Source organism: Pongo pygmaeus, chromosome 13 (assembly GCF_028885625.2).
Source record: "Pongo pygmaeus isolate AG05252 chromosome 13, NHGRI_mPonPyg2-v2.0_pri, whole genome shotgun sequence".
Taxonomy (NCBI): domain Eukaryota; kingdom Metazoa; phylum Chordata; class Mammalia; order Primates; family Hominidae; genus Pongo; species Pongo pygmaeus.
The window spans coordinates 58,560,238-58,576,884 of NC_072386.2; the positions used below are offsets into that span (position 1 = coordinate 58,560,238).

The following is a 16,647-nucleotide window of genomic DNA, read 5'->3' on the forward strand; positions in this document are numbered from 1 at the left end:
TTAATCCTGAGTTCTAATTTGATTGCACTGTAGTCTGAGAGACTGTTATGATTTCCGGTCTTTTGCATTTGCTGAGGAGTGTTTTACTTCCAATTATGTGATCAATTTTAGAATAAGTGCAATGAGGTGCTGAGAAGAATGTATATTCTGTTGATTTGGGGTGGAGAGTTCTGTAGCTGTCTATTAGGTCCGCTTGGTCCAGAGCTGAGTGCAAGTCCTGAATATCCTTGTTAATTTTCTATCTCATTGATCTGTCTAATATTGACAGTGGGGTGCTAAAGTCTCCTGCTATTATTCTGTGGGAGTCTAAGTCTCTTTGTAGGTCTCTCAGAACTTGCCTTATGAATCTGGGTTCTCCTGAATTGGATGCATGTATATTTAGGATAGTTAGCTCTTCTTGCTGCATTGATCCCCTTACCACTATGTAATGGCCTTATTTGTCTCTTTTGATCTTTGTTGGTTTAAAGTCTGTTTTACACCGCATATTCTCACTCATAGGTGGGAATTGAACAATGAGAACACATGGACACAGGAAGGGGAACATCACACTTCGGGGACTGTTGTGGGGTGGGGGGAGGGGGGAAGGATAGCATTGGGAGATATACCTAATGCTAGATGACGAGTTGGTGGGTGCAGCGCACCAGCATGGCACATGTATACATATGTAACTTACCTGCACATTGCGCACATGTACCATAAAACCTAAAGTATAATAATAATAATAATAAAAAAAATAAATAAAGTCTGTTTTATCAGAGATTAGGATTGCAACTCCTGCTTTTTTTTTTTTTTTTTCATTTGCTTGGTAAATATTCCTCTATCCCTTTATTTTGAGCCTATGTGAGTCTTTTCACGTGAGATGGGTCTCCTGAATACAGCACATTGATGGATCTTGACTCTATCCAATTTGCCAGTCTGTGTCTTTTAATTGGGGGCATTTAGCCCATTTATATTTAAGGTTAATATTGTTATGTGTGAATTTCATCCTGTCATTATGATGCTAGCTGGTTGTTTTGAGCTGGGCTGAGTTCTTATCAGGAAGTGCTGAAAATGAATCCTCTTCCAAGCTCATTCATGTTGTCGGCAGAATTCAGCTCCTTGTAGCTGTTGGGCGGAGATCCCTGCTTCTTTGCTGTCTGACAGCCAAGAGCCATGTTTAGCCCTGGGGTCCATCCACATTCCCTACCATGCTGCCCCTCTGTCTTCAAACACAAAATGTCCTGCAAGTCAGCCCCAACACTTTACATCTCTGACTTCTTGTCTCTGACCTCTAGACCAGATTTAAAGGGCTCATACAATTAGGTGAGGCTCCCCTGGATAATCTTCCCTTTGACTAACTCAGTGTTAGCCAACTCAGGGTAACCTGAGTTACATCTGCAAAATCCCTTTTGCTAGGTCACATCACATAGCCACAGGAATAACAGCTCATCATGTTTGCAGGCCCCACAACAAAGGGAGAATTTACAAGAGTGTGGGTCATGACGGGTCATCTTAGAGTTCTACCTACCACACTGGCTTTAGAAAAAAAGTGAAGGATATGGGAGCATGAAGAAACACTTCTCTCCCTCAAAGAGCTGCTCCTAATGGGTTGAGGGGTCACCTTCCCAATGATGTGTGACCTGAGACTGAGTCACTGGACAGATGTGTTTTGCTCTGTCACTCAGGTCATGTCTACTTTGTGAAGTAAAGCTGGTATGCCCAAAACCTAGGTCGAAGACCAGCTCCATCTACTTTATAAGGAGTGGCAATTCATTGGAATCTGATATCGGGTTATTTTTGACACCCAGTTTTCAATGTTATGGAGAGTTTTCATGTTTTTCTTTCCATTTAATGAGAAGTTGGGATCAAGAATATTGAAGATTGCAAGCCAGGTGTCACATTAAAGTTGAAGCCTTTCTAATTTTTGAAGGTTGAGCCCTTTGGTTATTCATGGTTTTATATGACGAACATCTTTTATCCATCACTGCAGTTTTCTATTTTGACTTGAATTGGAGGCAGAGCTCCACCACCCCAGTGTGTCGTCTGATTTCCCAGACCAGAGTCCAGCCTTTCCTGTGCTTGCCTGGCTTCCCCTCCATGTTGCTTCCTACCCCACCATCTATACCCTTCACATCCAAAATCCAAAACCTCACACTCATACGAGAATCCCTATTAGGGTTGGTTTATATTTACACACTAAAAATCTCTAATTTTGAATTTGTTGTGCCTATAAAGGAATACCAGGAACACCTTAAAGTTATAATTGTATTTATTAGCATCTATTTTAGGTCAGTCTGGGGGAGTGATGGAAAGAATCCACATAGACTCCAGAGAGATGGGCAGGGTTTACTGCTCAGCCTTGAGCATTCCTCTTTCCTCACAAGGATGGGATCTCGCATAAGTAATTTCAGGGGCCCCTAAGTTTTAAAGAAAAAATAAGTGTTTCTCATTTTTAAAAAAGGCAGCTTTGCTGTTAAAATATGTCAATAAGAGTCCTGGATACTGTTTAAAAGTATTTATGGGCTCAGATGGGGTTAAGGTAGAGCTGACTGTTAGTCAGTTGAAGTATTTGTTTCCCAGCTCTTGAAAAGCCTGGGTTCTTATATCCAACCTGAGAATCATTGATATGTGCATACCACAGGGAGGGCAAAAAGTTTCACTGTCTGTTTATACACTTGCCAGTCATCCTTTTAATCTCTGTCAAATTGTCTGCTTAAACTCCTGTGAGTTTTTTTATGCCATCTTTTTGAAACAGTAAATCACTTTATTAGGTTTTTAAAAGAACATTCTTGTCATTTCCATGAGCCATTTTTTAAATTAATGCAATTTCCTTTCTGTTTAACCTGTTTACAAGAAGCTATTTTACATTTCTGCTGTAATTCAGAAAAAAAAAGTGCAGTTAATTCATAATTGAATTTGCAGCCTGATAGGTAAAATGAATGCTTTTGACTCATTTCAATTATTATAGATGCTAAAGCTGCATTTATTCTTGAGATTCATGAATGTGTGTGTTGCTTTCGTTCCCAGCCCTGGGATCCCGACACAGGCCAGACCTGGTGCCTAGCACTCCGTCACTGTTTGAAGCTGCTTCCTTGGCGACCACAATTTCATCTTCTTCCTTATACGTCAATGAGCACTATCCACACGACAGGCCTACACTCTATTCAAACAGGTAATCCTTAGTGCAGTCAAATAACCCATCAGGCTGTTACCACATCAACATCAGGCCTGAACCAGTATCTCTGAATGTGGACACGTCTCTAACAACCAGGATGTGCCTGTCATCTGCCTCATAAGTCGGAGAGAGAACATGCTTGATTTTTACTGTGGCAAAAGAACACTGGAGGGAAAACCCTCATGATTTTTCTTTACAGTTGATCATTATGTCATGTAGAAATTATATACTTGGCTCAATGGAAGAAGACAAATCTTTCATCATTTTTATTTTAGTAAATTTTTTAGGAATGGGTTTCTTCAGAGTGAGCACTCTTAGTTAATATTACACAGGTAGCTGCAAAGATATTGTAATATTCTCTTTTGGTATGTGTGATCTTAGTGACTGTGGTAAACAGAATAATGGCTCCCCAAAAGCTGTCCACATCCTAATTCCTGTAACCTGTGAATATGTTACCTTATATGGCAAAAGGGACTTTACAAATGGGATTAAATTAAAGATCCTGAAATGGGATGATTATCCTGAATTATCCAGCTAGGCCCAATATAATCACAGGCCTAGCTGTGATTATAGGGGCCCTTACAAGGGGAAGGCAGAAGAAGGGTGAGAGTCAGAGAAATAGACACAACATCAGAAGCAGAGGTCAGGATACCCTATTTGCCCTGATATGATTATTATTCATTGCTTGCCTGTAATCAAAATATCTCATGTAACCTATAAGAGTTTTGGAAATTGTATGCTCTCTAGCAACTTTGTGTGAATTTTTATATAAGCACTGTTTTATAAGTTCTACGAAGTGTTATAAAAATAGAAACAAATTTTAAAAAATAAGTAAAATAACAATTATCTGTTAAATGTTAGACTAGTTCTTGTTGAAACCTAGCTCTCAAGAATCAAGATCAGATTTATGCAGGTGAAGAATTCCTTACGCTTTAAGTCATTTTCCATCTCCAGGCTAGCAGTTCGGTTGATTTCCAGGAAGAGGAATCAATAAGGTAGATTTATTTTTAATATATGGATATCCATAGAGTCTGGCTTAGTCTTTTGGCAAGTTAAAGTTTGCTAGTCGGACCTGCTATAGGAATTCTTTTTTGTTGCTGTTTCCTCCTCTCTCAGCTAGATACAAGATTAGGTAGGCAGCAGGTTAGGTGGCCAGTCTAGGTCCAGAAAAGTAGATCAAGTGGGTAGCAAGGTGAGCTGCAAATCTTAGCTGGGCCTGAGTTTGCACTTATTTGCCAACAAATAAGGCTCTATTAAAAATTATTTAACTCATCTAAACTATACAAAGTTATTTGATTTGGTCAGTTTCCTTGGATTGGAGAAATTTAAAATGACTTAAATTAATGTGTAATACTTAATATGAATGTCAAATGTTTAAATCTGGTATGTAAATTAGTCAAGCAACAGCCTTTCCTGTCTGTTTGGTGCAGCTGAACACATGGGTCTATATAAAGTTCTTTTGCTCTCAAATATAAATAGCAGCTCAAAAGATAGCTGGAAGGTTGCAGGAAGTTCTTAGCAAGGTCAAAAACAATTCTCATGTGAAGCCATGGTGATTTCTTACAGTTTGCTGTCATGATAATTATTGGGGCATATAATCGGATGTGCTCTTAAATCATTTAGTGAGATTTTCAGCCACCAATAAAAGGGTTTTGATTTGTTTTGTGTTTTGGTAGCAGTGGTGGTGGTGGTGGTGGTGGTAGGTAAGTATCCAGTCTCTTGACCAGGGGTATTAGACTCTTGGGTATTCATAAGGTTTTCCCGGGGCCTAGCAGGGCCTCCTCCTGACTCCCAATCGCTCCTGGCCATCCTGGAAGCTACCTCTGCATGCTCCACCTCCGCATGCTCCCAGAGCTGTGCTGTCATTCTTGATACTTTTATTTACGCCGATACTGACTAGCATATAGATTTGGAGGGGGAAAATAAAAAGTTAGTTATCTATGATATTTTTCCTTTCTTTTAAATATTTATTTAAAACAAATGCATTGTTTTAATCTTCTTTGGCACTGTATCTCCAAAATGCAATTTGATATCTTATATTTCACTATCAATCAAGGTTCACTTGCAAGAACAAGAAACCACTTCATCTTAACCAGAAAGGAATTTAATCTAGGGAACTGGGTGCCTACAAAGTCTGTGGAAAGGCAGTGGGCCTGGGCTCCAGGCTGGCACCAGGAAATCCATCCTGGAACATGCCACCAAACTGAACCACCAGCAGCACTGTAGCAGGAACCACGGTCAAGTTGGTGCCTGCCAATGAGATGCAACCCAGACAAAAGCATTTCAGGGAGCCTAGAATGTTTTCTCAATGAGCCACCCTTTAAAAACCAAACAACTTCGCTAAAATACCCAGATTCTTTTGCAATATCAGTGTCTTTGTCACCATATAATTTTGGCTCTGTTTCCTCCTGGCATTTGTCAGCTGGAGGGGAAAACCTGAGACCCCCCCAGGTGACCACCCTCTTCTTCATTCATCTGTGCTGTCACCTGCCTGCTCCTGTAGGTATGTCTGCTTTTAGCCTTGATGTGTACAAGAAGCTGACAGAAGGGCCTCGGGTCTTAATCACAGACTTAGGGAAATCATAAGGAAAAGAGGCATGAAGGTGCTAAAAAATCTTAAAGACAACAGTTTGAGAATTCCCAGGAGTCAATATCCCTATTTCCCTGATCCACTGTGCCCAACCCTCATTATTCAACTGGCAAACTTCACCAGCAAACCAAAAAAAAAAAAAAAAATTGTCATATTTTTGTTTCTATCATTTTTTCCTTTAGAGCCCACCTAGTCCTGTGTGGCAATAAATAGACACTACTCTAAATCTCATCTGGCCAACTGAGTTTCAAAACCTAATCCAGAGAGCCTGGAAAGAAAATGCATTGAAAAGAAAAAGAAAATATGTTGAATATTGATGTTATAATTTACATGTGAGATTTTTCTCTCTATGAATCATTTTTCTGTTCAGGCAAAGTGGTCTGTTTTCCGATTTTGACATTATGTTATACGTATCTGTGCTAAAATAAGCTGCAAATACTTCAACTAGCAGTTGTCATTCTGTCAGTCTTTTTAGAATCCTTAAGTTGGCAAGGTATTGATTAGTGCCTGGATGCCTCCACACCTAAATTATATACTGCAGTGGGAAACTGCTGTCTCTTAGAATTATTCCTTTTTTTAAAGGATTATTCTTTGTAACTTCAAAAACTCTAATAGCAACCCATTCTTTTTTTAATGTACTCCAAAAATTGGCTAGGAAGGAAAGGAAAAAAAATAGTATCATCTTAAAAGTATGTATCTAACCTACTGATTGGGAGTACATATTTTCAAGTTGCACTGTGCAGTCTTGTGTTAGAGCATGCAGATCATAGGAATAAAGAGAAACTGTCATGGGCATTGCTTCCTAGTCAACTAGCAACATTTAAGTTCCGAATTTTTGATACTTGCATTTTTCTTTACTAGTAAGAAGTCCGTTCTTTAAAAAGAGGTATAAATTGAGCACTAAGAAATATAGAGGCAAATGTGTTTTACCTCAAAGTTAAGAACAATTTCACTTAATGTTGTAGAAATAGGTTACATTTATGAATATTTTCATGATTTCCTGCATAGTTGGTAGCAAAGCCAAAGCTCTGGTTATGCATAAGGAATTGAAAGTCACACTTCATTCCAGTGCACCTATGCTTTCCCCATCAAAGATGTCTTACCAGTGTCACCACTCTATCCAGTCTCAGGTTTGGTTAGTGGCTATTTCCAACAGTTGGGCTCACCCTGCAGACATTTGCAGTATTGTGAGAAGGGCAAAAATGTCAGAGAAAAAGCCACTGTTCATTTGCACGTAGAGTGAAAATTGGCAAAGGCTCCCTAAATGATGAGTCCAACATTCTAGATCTCAGAGGCTAATCCATCAGATCTAACAGTCTTGTGCCCTCTTCTTCCTGCCATTACAGTGTCATAAACCTAGAACAGGGGTAGAAACACTCTAACCAGAAGCCCTTCCCCACAAATTGCTTACCACTAAGGTTTATAGACATGCAAGTAGAGCCATCCCAATGGTTAGAGATCTTTCTTTAGATTTGTCTAAAATATCAGAAAATGGAAATGCAGAAACCTTACATGATATATCCGAGCATGTTAGTAGGACTTCAGTTGAACACAGGTCTCTAGGGTCTAAGCCTCTTGTCTTTTCCACTGTACCACTCCTGCATCATAGCCTCCAAAAACATATAACATTGGTTGGTTGGTTTTTTTCCTAACATGAGTTCTGGTCCTGTGTTTGAGACTTTTTTTTTTTTTTGCTGCTTAATAACTGAAATATTTCTAGCAGGCAAAGTGGTGGGCTTATGTTTTGGTTTTTGGATTTTGGTTTTTTGGGTTTTTTTGAGAGAGTCTCGCACTGTGGCCCAGGCTGGAGTGCAGTGGTGCCATCTTGGCTCACTGTAAGCTCCGCCTCCAGGGTACAAGTGATTCCCCTGCCACAGCCTCCTGAGTAGCTGGGATTACAGGCACCTGCCACCACTCCTGGCTAGTTATTGTATTTTTAGTAGAGGCAGGGTTTCACCATTTGGCCAGGCTGGTCGCGAACTCCTGACCTAAGTGATCCACCCCACTCAGACTCCCAAAGTGCTGGGATTACAGGTGTGAGCCACCGTGCCCAGCCAATGGGCTTATGTTAATGTCTATCTATAGTATTTGTTCTACCAGTTATTGGTGAATTTTGCTTATTAAAAACAGCATTGCAAGGGCAACTTTTCTATCATAATATTAGTCCTACTTCAAACCACCAATAATCGAATACAATAGCAGCTAATTATTGGACCTTATTAAGGGCCATATTAAGCCCTTTATACATATCAAGTGATTTAATTCTCACAGCAATTCTGTAAAGTTATTATATTTATGGTCTCCATCTTACACATGAGGAAATTGATGCTTAGCAACATGAGGTAACTTTCTCAAGACCACATGGCTAAAAAGTGGAGGCATGACTTCCAGCTACAGCACTGATATAGAATATACAGTTTCAGATGATATGTTTTAGATGATGCTTTTAATGGAAATTTGGTGACATCCATACAAGTTCTCTTCTTCATCTTTTTGCCTTTTCTTTTTCCATGGGATTTTGAGTGAGGATTTTCATTTTCAAAGATGTTAGAGACAGAATGTTCAAACACTTTAAAAATTTAACATTAATTTAAATTTATAAGAAACCTAAAATAGCTATTTCCTCAAGTTATTATTTCCAACTCTCCAGGTGGACTCCAAATCACTGCGTAATCATCGAGAAAAGACTTTTATTAGATATGTTCCTGCTGGGTTTAGAAAATCCTATATCTTCTGTTGATACAGCAAGGTCAGCAGGAATCTTTAATATTTACAAAATGAAAGGAGAACAGCTAGTTGCAAAAACTTCCTAGTGATTCCATTCCCCTAACCCTAATCTCAAGGGAAAGACAGCACAACTGTGTTACCTGCTGTGAACTTCGCAGCTACCTGCCATACCTAGACACCAGTCTAGGGCTACACAGCCCCTCGTAGGCTGATGCACTCGTTGATGCTAAACATTGAAGATGACCTCTCCAGACTCTTTGTTCTTTTATGGGTTTTTTTGTTTGTTTTTTTTTTTTTGAGACAGAGTCTCTGTCACCCAGGCTGGAGTACAGTGGCGCGATCTCGGTTCACTGCAACCTCCGCCTCCTGGGTTCAAGCGATTCTCCTACCTCAGCCTCCCGAGTAGCTGGGACTACAGGTGCGTGCCACCACGCCCAGCTAATTTTTTTTTTAGTAGAAATGGGGTTTGGGGTTTCAACGTGTTAGCCAGGATGGTCTCGATCTCCTGACCTCTTGATCTGCCCGCCTCAGCCTCCAAAAGTGCTGGGATTACAGGCATGAGCCACCATGCCCAGCCTGTTCTTTTATGTTTCTTAATCTGCTGACTCCTGCCTTGCAAACAGACCTTCCTACCCCCACCACCTCAGATGGTGGTGAGTAAAGATGCTCATGCGTCTTGCTAAATCATCCCTTAGGACATTAGCTCTCAAACTGCCACTTCTAGTGATCTAACACTGGGCAAGTTACTTGCTATTCATGTGCCTCAGTTTCCTCATTTGTAAAGTGTGAATTACTATACTACTGCCCCCAAGAGTTGTTATAAAGATTAAATGAAATAACAATTAGAAAGCATTTATACCTTCTGGCACATAGTAAGCCCCATAAAACATTTGTTGAAATAAAATAACCAAGTGATTTGAGACACTAACACCTTGCAGCTGCCGCATAAGTCTCACTGTAAGGCGCATGATGTTTTTGGCAAAAAGCCATCACGGAGTGCTTTGTTAGAGTCCTTTCAGGAAACGGAAAACACACTTGGAATTTCAAAGGGAATTGGTTACAGAGTGAGAGGAGGCTGGAAGACTGAAGGGGGAAATTGCAGAAACTCAGGTAAATAGCTGCAGGAGGCAGCTCCCACCATGAGCTCTGCCATGATACCTGCTGCCGCCTTGGAGAAGGGACAGTGGCAGAGGATGTTACCTGAAGAGCTGGGATAGTGCAAGAACATAGCCACCTCCAGAGACACTGCCCTGAAATGGAAGAAAGATAAATGAGAGCAGAAAGCCAGCAGCTTCTGTCCTCCTGCCACCTTCTCATGCAACTCCTGCAATGCCTTGACTGACAGGACCTAGTCAAGGGGCCTATGGGATATCGTTTGCAACTCTGGGCCCCAGCAAGTAATCAAGCAAATGATACCACATGTTTAGAGAAGCAAAAACCTTCCTTATTCTTCAGTCTCTTGAAAGAAAGATATTCCATTTTAAAAATCAGAACCATTATAGGCATGCCAGCATTACCAGTGAACCTGAGTGGTGTCACATCTCTCTCCAGTTGTGGCTGAGGCACATGCTGAAAAAATTGGAACCTGGCTGCGAGTGATGGCTCATGCCTCTAATCCCAGCACTTCGGGAGGTGAGGCAGGAAGATCTCTTGAGCCCAGGAGTTCGAGACCAACCTGGGCAGCTTAGCAAGACCTCATTTCTACCAAAACAACAACAACAACAAAAAACACACCTGAGCATGGTGGCACGTGCCTGTAGTCCCAGCTACTTGGGAGGCTAAGATGGGAGGATTGCTTGAATCCAGGAGTTCCAGGCTTCAGTGTGCTATGATCATGCCACTGCACTCCAGCCTGGGCAACAGAGCGAGACCCTGCCTCAAAAAAAAAAAAAGAATAAAAAGGAACCTGCAGAAGCTTTATAATATGCCTGTTAGTTTAGTTTTTCCTCCCCACCTCCAGAAAAAAAAAAAAAGTAGAAGAAAAAACATGGATTTACATCACATTAGTCTGCACCTGGATTTTGCCAGATGTCTTTTTTCCTTTTTGACAAATTATAGAATTACTTCTGAAGTGATTAGCTTTTCAAATGATCCCTCATGTATTTCTGCCAGGGCAGGAAATTGAAGTGAATTTTTCAGATATCTGACATTATATGAAGAATAATTTAGGATTCAGCATTAATTCAAAGAACATTCACATTTTTTGAGGAATTCGTGTGTGATAATATTTCTAGGTGCTTTTTGTGTGTTACTAAGATTTTTAAATTGATTTAGTTTATGGCTAAATCATATTGCCAAAAAAAGTGGGAAAACTGTTGGCCAATTTTTGAATATTTTAACTGACAAAAAAAAAAAAAGACTTCTTTATCCATTCTTTGCCTCTTAATTCTGGAACTACAACACCACATCTTTATTTCCCTTGACTTAAAACACTAGTGCTATGTCTCTGGAAGAATGGTTTGCTGGTAGTGGATGTACCTTTGTAGACACTCTTCAATTTTCTGCCCTCCTTCATGGAGCCTCTAGTGAAATGCTTCTCAGTGTGACTAGCTCCTACATCAGGGTACCTACCTCTAGAAATGGAGCCCTGAAGTCTGCATTTTGGCAAGCTCCTTAAGAAATTCTTACCCACACTAGGATATAAAAGTTCTTTGGAAATAAACTCTTCCCTCTCTGTTCTTTCTGAGTAGTGAAACAGCACCTGTCTGTGGTTCAGCTGAGACACAGCTGGACTCTTTCAAGAAATTAAGAGGACATAACATGTAATGCCAGAAATATAAAACCATAGCAAAGTGGATATGTTTTCAGATTCTAGTAAGGAGAACAGGACCTCAGTTCCTTTCTCATACTTCAGACATGCCTGGACAGGCCCTAAGCAAAAGTGACTTTTTGCCTTAAAGGTGTTAAAAGAAAAAGTTCAGCTGAATTAAATTTAAAGGAGTTTACTTGAGCAGTGAACAATATGTGAATCGGGCAGCCCCTAGAGTCATATAGCAGATTCAGAGAGACTCCAGCGCCGACACGTGGTGGAAGAAGATTTATGGACAGCAAAAGGAAAGTGGTGTGCAGAAAACCGAAGTGAGGCACAGAAGCTACTGGCTTGGTCAGAGCTTGGCCTTTGCCTTCTTTGAACACTGTCCGAACAGTTGGCTACATTTGATTGGCCAAGACTCAGTGGTTGGCACAAATGTAAACTATGGTTGGTTTACACCTCCGCTTGTTGTAGTTATCAATGTACAGAAAAACCTTTAGGCCAAACTTAAATATGTAAGGAGGCAGCTTTAGGCTAAACTTCATTTAACAAAGGTATTTTAGGTTAGCAACACCTCTGGGAAATGCTTCAGCCAGCCCCAAACCTGCTTCCCAGTGTGGTTCCTCTGACCTGAAGCCAACATACATTTCTGCCCAGCAGCTATTCGTGACCTCCCTGAGTCTACAGAGATCCTTGGTTTTGTAGTCAAGCAGGGTAATTCTCTTTCACATTCCTTGGCCTCCACTGACTCCCCCTCTTTGCTTAAAGGTCAGTTTGGTCCTTCTGAGCCCTGAGAGTCCCCCTCTCCACCCTGACCATTTCACTCTGCTGTTTGGTTTGTCCACGTGACAGTTGCACTCTTGGGTGAAGCTGGCCTTATGCAAATTTCGTCTCACCCTAGGGAGCCCCTGGCCAGCAGCCTCACACAGGGCAGCACCCTTCCCAGGAGCTTGTCCCTACCCATTCAGCTGCCTTCCCTGCCATGGCCTCTCTTCGACATGTTTCCCTTTGGCCCAACCACTGTATTTCCATTTGCCTTCTGAGCCTAGCTCTTGTGTTGTATACAAAGTAGTATTCCCTGTGTGGGCCTGGGATCTGTAACAGGCGAACTTCCAGGTTCATGTTACCAGTTCTGGCCATGTCTCCTCCACCCAGAGGCCCTCTAGTTGGGGGGTCTACAAGAATCCCAAGATTCATTTTTGTTTCTCTGATATACTTCAAACATACACAAAGAGTAACAAACAATTTCTTCCAAGGCAAGTTGGTCCTGACATCCTCTGTTTAATCCTTCTGTTATCTGTGGAGTCATCACCACAGTAGTGAGCCTTATCTCCTGTAATTTAAATAACTTGTTGATTTGGGAGGGAAGGAATTTCACTGGGGAAGTCCACTAACATAAACCTGCTGCTGAGGACTCATTCACTTCACAGCACCAAGCTGGCCCAGCCTCCCCACAGACAGACCAAACGCCTCTACCACAACCTGCCTTTGTATTTAGTTCATGATAGTTATGGGTGCAGGAGAATTAGGTAAGTGTAAGGAGGGAACTAGGAGACAATGTTAAACTCTCCATTCAGAATAATATTAATCTAAAATTGAATCATTTAATAACCTGTTTTCAAGGTTAAAGTAATAAAGGTGAAATGTGTAATGATGTAATGGAGCTCATTATTTTTGCAGCCAGCTCTATTAAAAATTGGTGTGTGGAAGGTCACAAATAACTTAAAAATGACCAGATTTGTTTTCAAAACAAAGGATTTGGCTAAAATGCAAATTTCATCCTGAAGGCTACATGGGGAAAAAAAATAATGGTAGAGTTTCTCTGTCTTTCATTGCTTCTCATCACACTGGAAGAATGGTTCTGACTAAGCACTTTGTCTGGGAGAAGATTTTTTGTCTTGTATTTATATATGAGTGCATTTCAGTTGGTGTCCTCCTAATTCCAACCACCCTCACCTGCTGCTTTCTGTGTGGCCACTGAGTTGTGACAGGAGAGAGGCCAGGTATTCCAAGGCCAACTCAAAACTCATTTGGGGAACCGGTCGAGCCTTCGCCTTTTCCCTGTCCACCCTCCTGCCTTTCCAACCTAAGTAGTAAAACTCATCCTGAAAGAATCACGAAGCTTTGGAGATGAGAGGGACCTTTGGCCATCATGTCATCCAGCCCTTTTATTTATTAAAAAATGTATTGATTGATTTTAAAATTTATAAATTATTTTTGTAACAAAATTCTATGCCCAGAGTTTAACAAATAGTCGTGTAACATGTGTTAAGAAAAAGAGCAAGCCGTAGTCCACCTCCCCCTACGTCTCCATGTGCAATCACCTTCAACTCTTTGAGCTGATTCCTTTGGCAATTAATTTGGTTTTTCTAAATAACATGCTTATATTGTTATTGCTTGATCTATTGGGTATAGGCATTAGCTAATAACTGCCCACTATAGAAGACGAAGATTTAGCTGTCTTTTCTCCACCCCACATACACCACGTATGTGTACCCACCCCCTCCTCCTACACCCTTCCAGTTTCCTTGTATAGTTACATCTTGACTGTAGTCTGATCGATATTGAGTGTTTTATTATGGCTGTGTGAATAGTGTCATATACTATGTTTCAGTTTCCTTTCCTGTGTGACTTTTTGGTTTTATTGTAATAAATAACTGCCTTGTTCTTCAGTTTGCTTAGTTTTCTGTGTATTTTTCCTTAATGGAACCCTAAGCTTTCCACCAGTGTCTTCATTGCTTCTCAAACCATTTAAGTGCATGAGGTTCTGTTCCTTTTATTGTCTTGCAGAAGTTTCCACCAGACACTTCTGACCAGCCTGGACTGAACTGGTTGCCCTCTAGGACCTGATGTACAAATGTTACTTTGGGGCCTCTCTGCTCCATCATTCTGGGGATTCTAGTCACCTCTTGTCTGTATCAGTTCCGTTGTTTGTCGTCTCCTACATCTTCCTCTTTGCTACTTCCTCTTTCTTGGTTTACCCCCTCATTTTGGTGGAACACATTTTCCAGAAGAAAATCCTCCAGTATGAAAAATATTCATTGCAGGCAAAATATTTGAGATCTTGCATGTCTTACGTCTTTATTCTAACCCTAACACTTGATTGATAGATTAACTGGTATAGAATTCTAGATTGCAAATATTTTAGGTTTTTTTTTTTCAACATGGTGAAGGCTTGGCTCCATTGTCTTCTAGTTTCCAGTTACCAATGAGAAATCCAGTGCTGTTCTGATTCCTGATCTTCTGTAAATGGCTTGCTTTCTTTGCCTGCCTGCCTGCCTGCCTGCCTTTCTTTCTTTTCTTTCTTCCTATTATCATTATTATTGCAGAAACCTGTAAACTCTTTGATTTTCTCCCAGAGTCTCAGTATTTCATGATGCTAGGCCTTGGTGCAGGTCTATTTTCAGCCAGCATGCTAAGCACTCAGGGGACCTTTTCAACCTGCAAACTCATGTTTTGAGTTTGGGGAAATTTTCTTAACTATTTTCTTATTTCCTCCTCTCTATTTTCTTTTTCCTTTTTGTAATTCCTTTTATGCATATAGAATATCCTGGATTTGTCTTCCAATTTTCTCTACTTTTCTGTCTTCAGTCCCATCTATTTATGTTTCTGTCCTAGTTTCTGAGAGATTTCCTCAACTTCATCTCCTAATCCTTCCACTGAGTTTTTAATTTCCGTTACCATGTTTTATAAGAATTCTTTTTTTGTTCGCTGAGATTTTATTTTTTAGCAATCTTTCCTTTTTTCATGATTGTAATTTCTCTTTTTTCCTGAAGATATTAGGATTATGTTTTTTGTTTTGCCCTGAATTTTGTTTCTTCTCCCTTTTTAGTCTCAGTTTTCATCCAGGCTGCCTTTTTCTCTTTGTAGTCTACATGTTCTGTACTGGAGGTTTTCTTCAGATTTTTGGAAATCTTCATTTGTCTGCTCAACTAAGGTTTGAGTGGGAGACTAAAAAGCTGATTAGATGCCAGTGTGGTGGTTCACACCTATAATCCCAGCATATTTTGGAGGCCGAGGTAGGAGGACTGTTGGAGCCCAGGAGTTCGAGACCAGCCTGGGCAATACTAGTGAGACCCCATCCCTACAAAAAAAATTAAAATTAGCCAAGTGCAATGACACACCTGTAGTCCCAGCTACTCAGAGGCTCAGATGGGAGGATGGCTTGAGCCTGGGTGGTTGAGGCTGCAGTGAGCTGTTATTGCACCACTGTACTCCAGCCTGGGCAACAGAGCAAGACTCTGTCTTAAAAAAAAAAAAAAAAAAATCCCTGACTGGAAACTTAAGCACCTGAGCAGAGCTTGTTGACCAGCAAGCTATTGAGCTGGTCAGACTCCCTATAGGAGATGCTTCCAGTTTCTTGCTTGGAGGAGAAAGGCCTGGCTGTCAGCCTTCTGGGACATCTGGCAGGAACAGGTGTCTTAGCATCTAGTATATACATATTCACTTTCTCTCTTTCTTTTACCTCAATTGCTTCTGGTGTCCCTGGGTCCACATATCCTGTTCTGTGTCTTCTGCAGGGAGAAAAAAAATCAAATCCTCCAGTCTTCTGTTGGAATGGAGAGAGGTTTTTGCCTGGCTATATATATCTTTGCTTTTCCCAGCTCAGGATTTTCCTCTCGAGTTTGCTAAGTTGATTACTACCTGTTCATATGCATTTCAGACTCCTAAATTTTGTCTCTCTTAGCTTCTTCCAATCTTCTCCCCTCTTTATAGGTTTATGTCCTTTTTTAACCCTTTATTGTAGTTGTAGAGGGTTGAGTGTGTCAGCAAAATTAGATGGGATGTGTTTCATCTGCCTCTGTTTCTTCGTCTACAGATCAAGAGAGGCCCAGAGAACTGCTCAGTGAAGATTCTAAGGTTTGCAGCATAACTTAATAGCAGAAGTGGAGCTAAGACCTACAATTCCTGACTCCTTGTTCAGGGCAGACTCTTTCAAAATAGACAAAGTCATTAATAATGAGTTAATCCATAATCAATATGTTTCTGACTGGGTGTGGACGAGTTGAAAAGGCTATTTTTCAAAGAGTTCTTTGTACCTTAGCTTTGATTGGTATCTCGTCATGAGACAGTAAATCAGGAAATGAGGACTTCCCAATGCCAACATGCCCCATAGACAAGCCCCACGTGAGAGAGGACTAGTGAAAAATGTTGATACGACAGCAGTGGCTGTGCTGTTATACTGCTCCAGGTCACTGGAGTTGCACCAGATCTCCTCTACATATGGGAACAAACAGGGTTGCAGTCAAATACCCAAATTTCACTGGCTCTTGCCCCATCTGCTGGGGGGCAGGTCCACTGTCAAGTGCTGTCCAAGTAGATCTGTAAGTCCCCAGAGGTGTCTCCTTGGTGCTCACAAGTCTAAACAAGATGCTAGAAAGGATGGAAAAGATGGAAAATCTTTGCCCTTGAGAGACTATAGTA

General features: G+C 40.8%; 1 protein-coding gene across 9 annotated transcripts in view; it reads left to right on the forward strand.

Moving 5' to 3' along the window:
- PIP5K1B (phosphatidylinositol-4-phosphate 5-kinase type 1 beta) overlaps positions 1 to 16,647 on the forward strand; it is a 375,712-nt gene that overhangs the window by 305,079 nt on the left and 53,986 nt on the right. For all 9 annotated transcript variants that reach the window (XM_054501563.2, XM_054501566.2, XM_054501564.2 and 6 more), the window contains one exon: positions 3,007 to 3,151. In XM_054501563.2, coding sequence (XP_054357538.1) covers positions 3,007 to 3,151 — 145 coding nt within the window. The remainder of the gene's footprint in view (positions 1 to 3,006; positions 3,152 to 16,647) is intronic.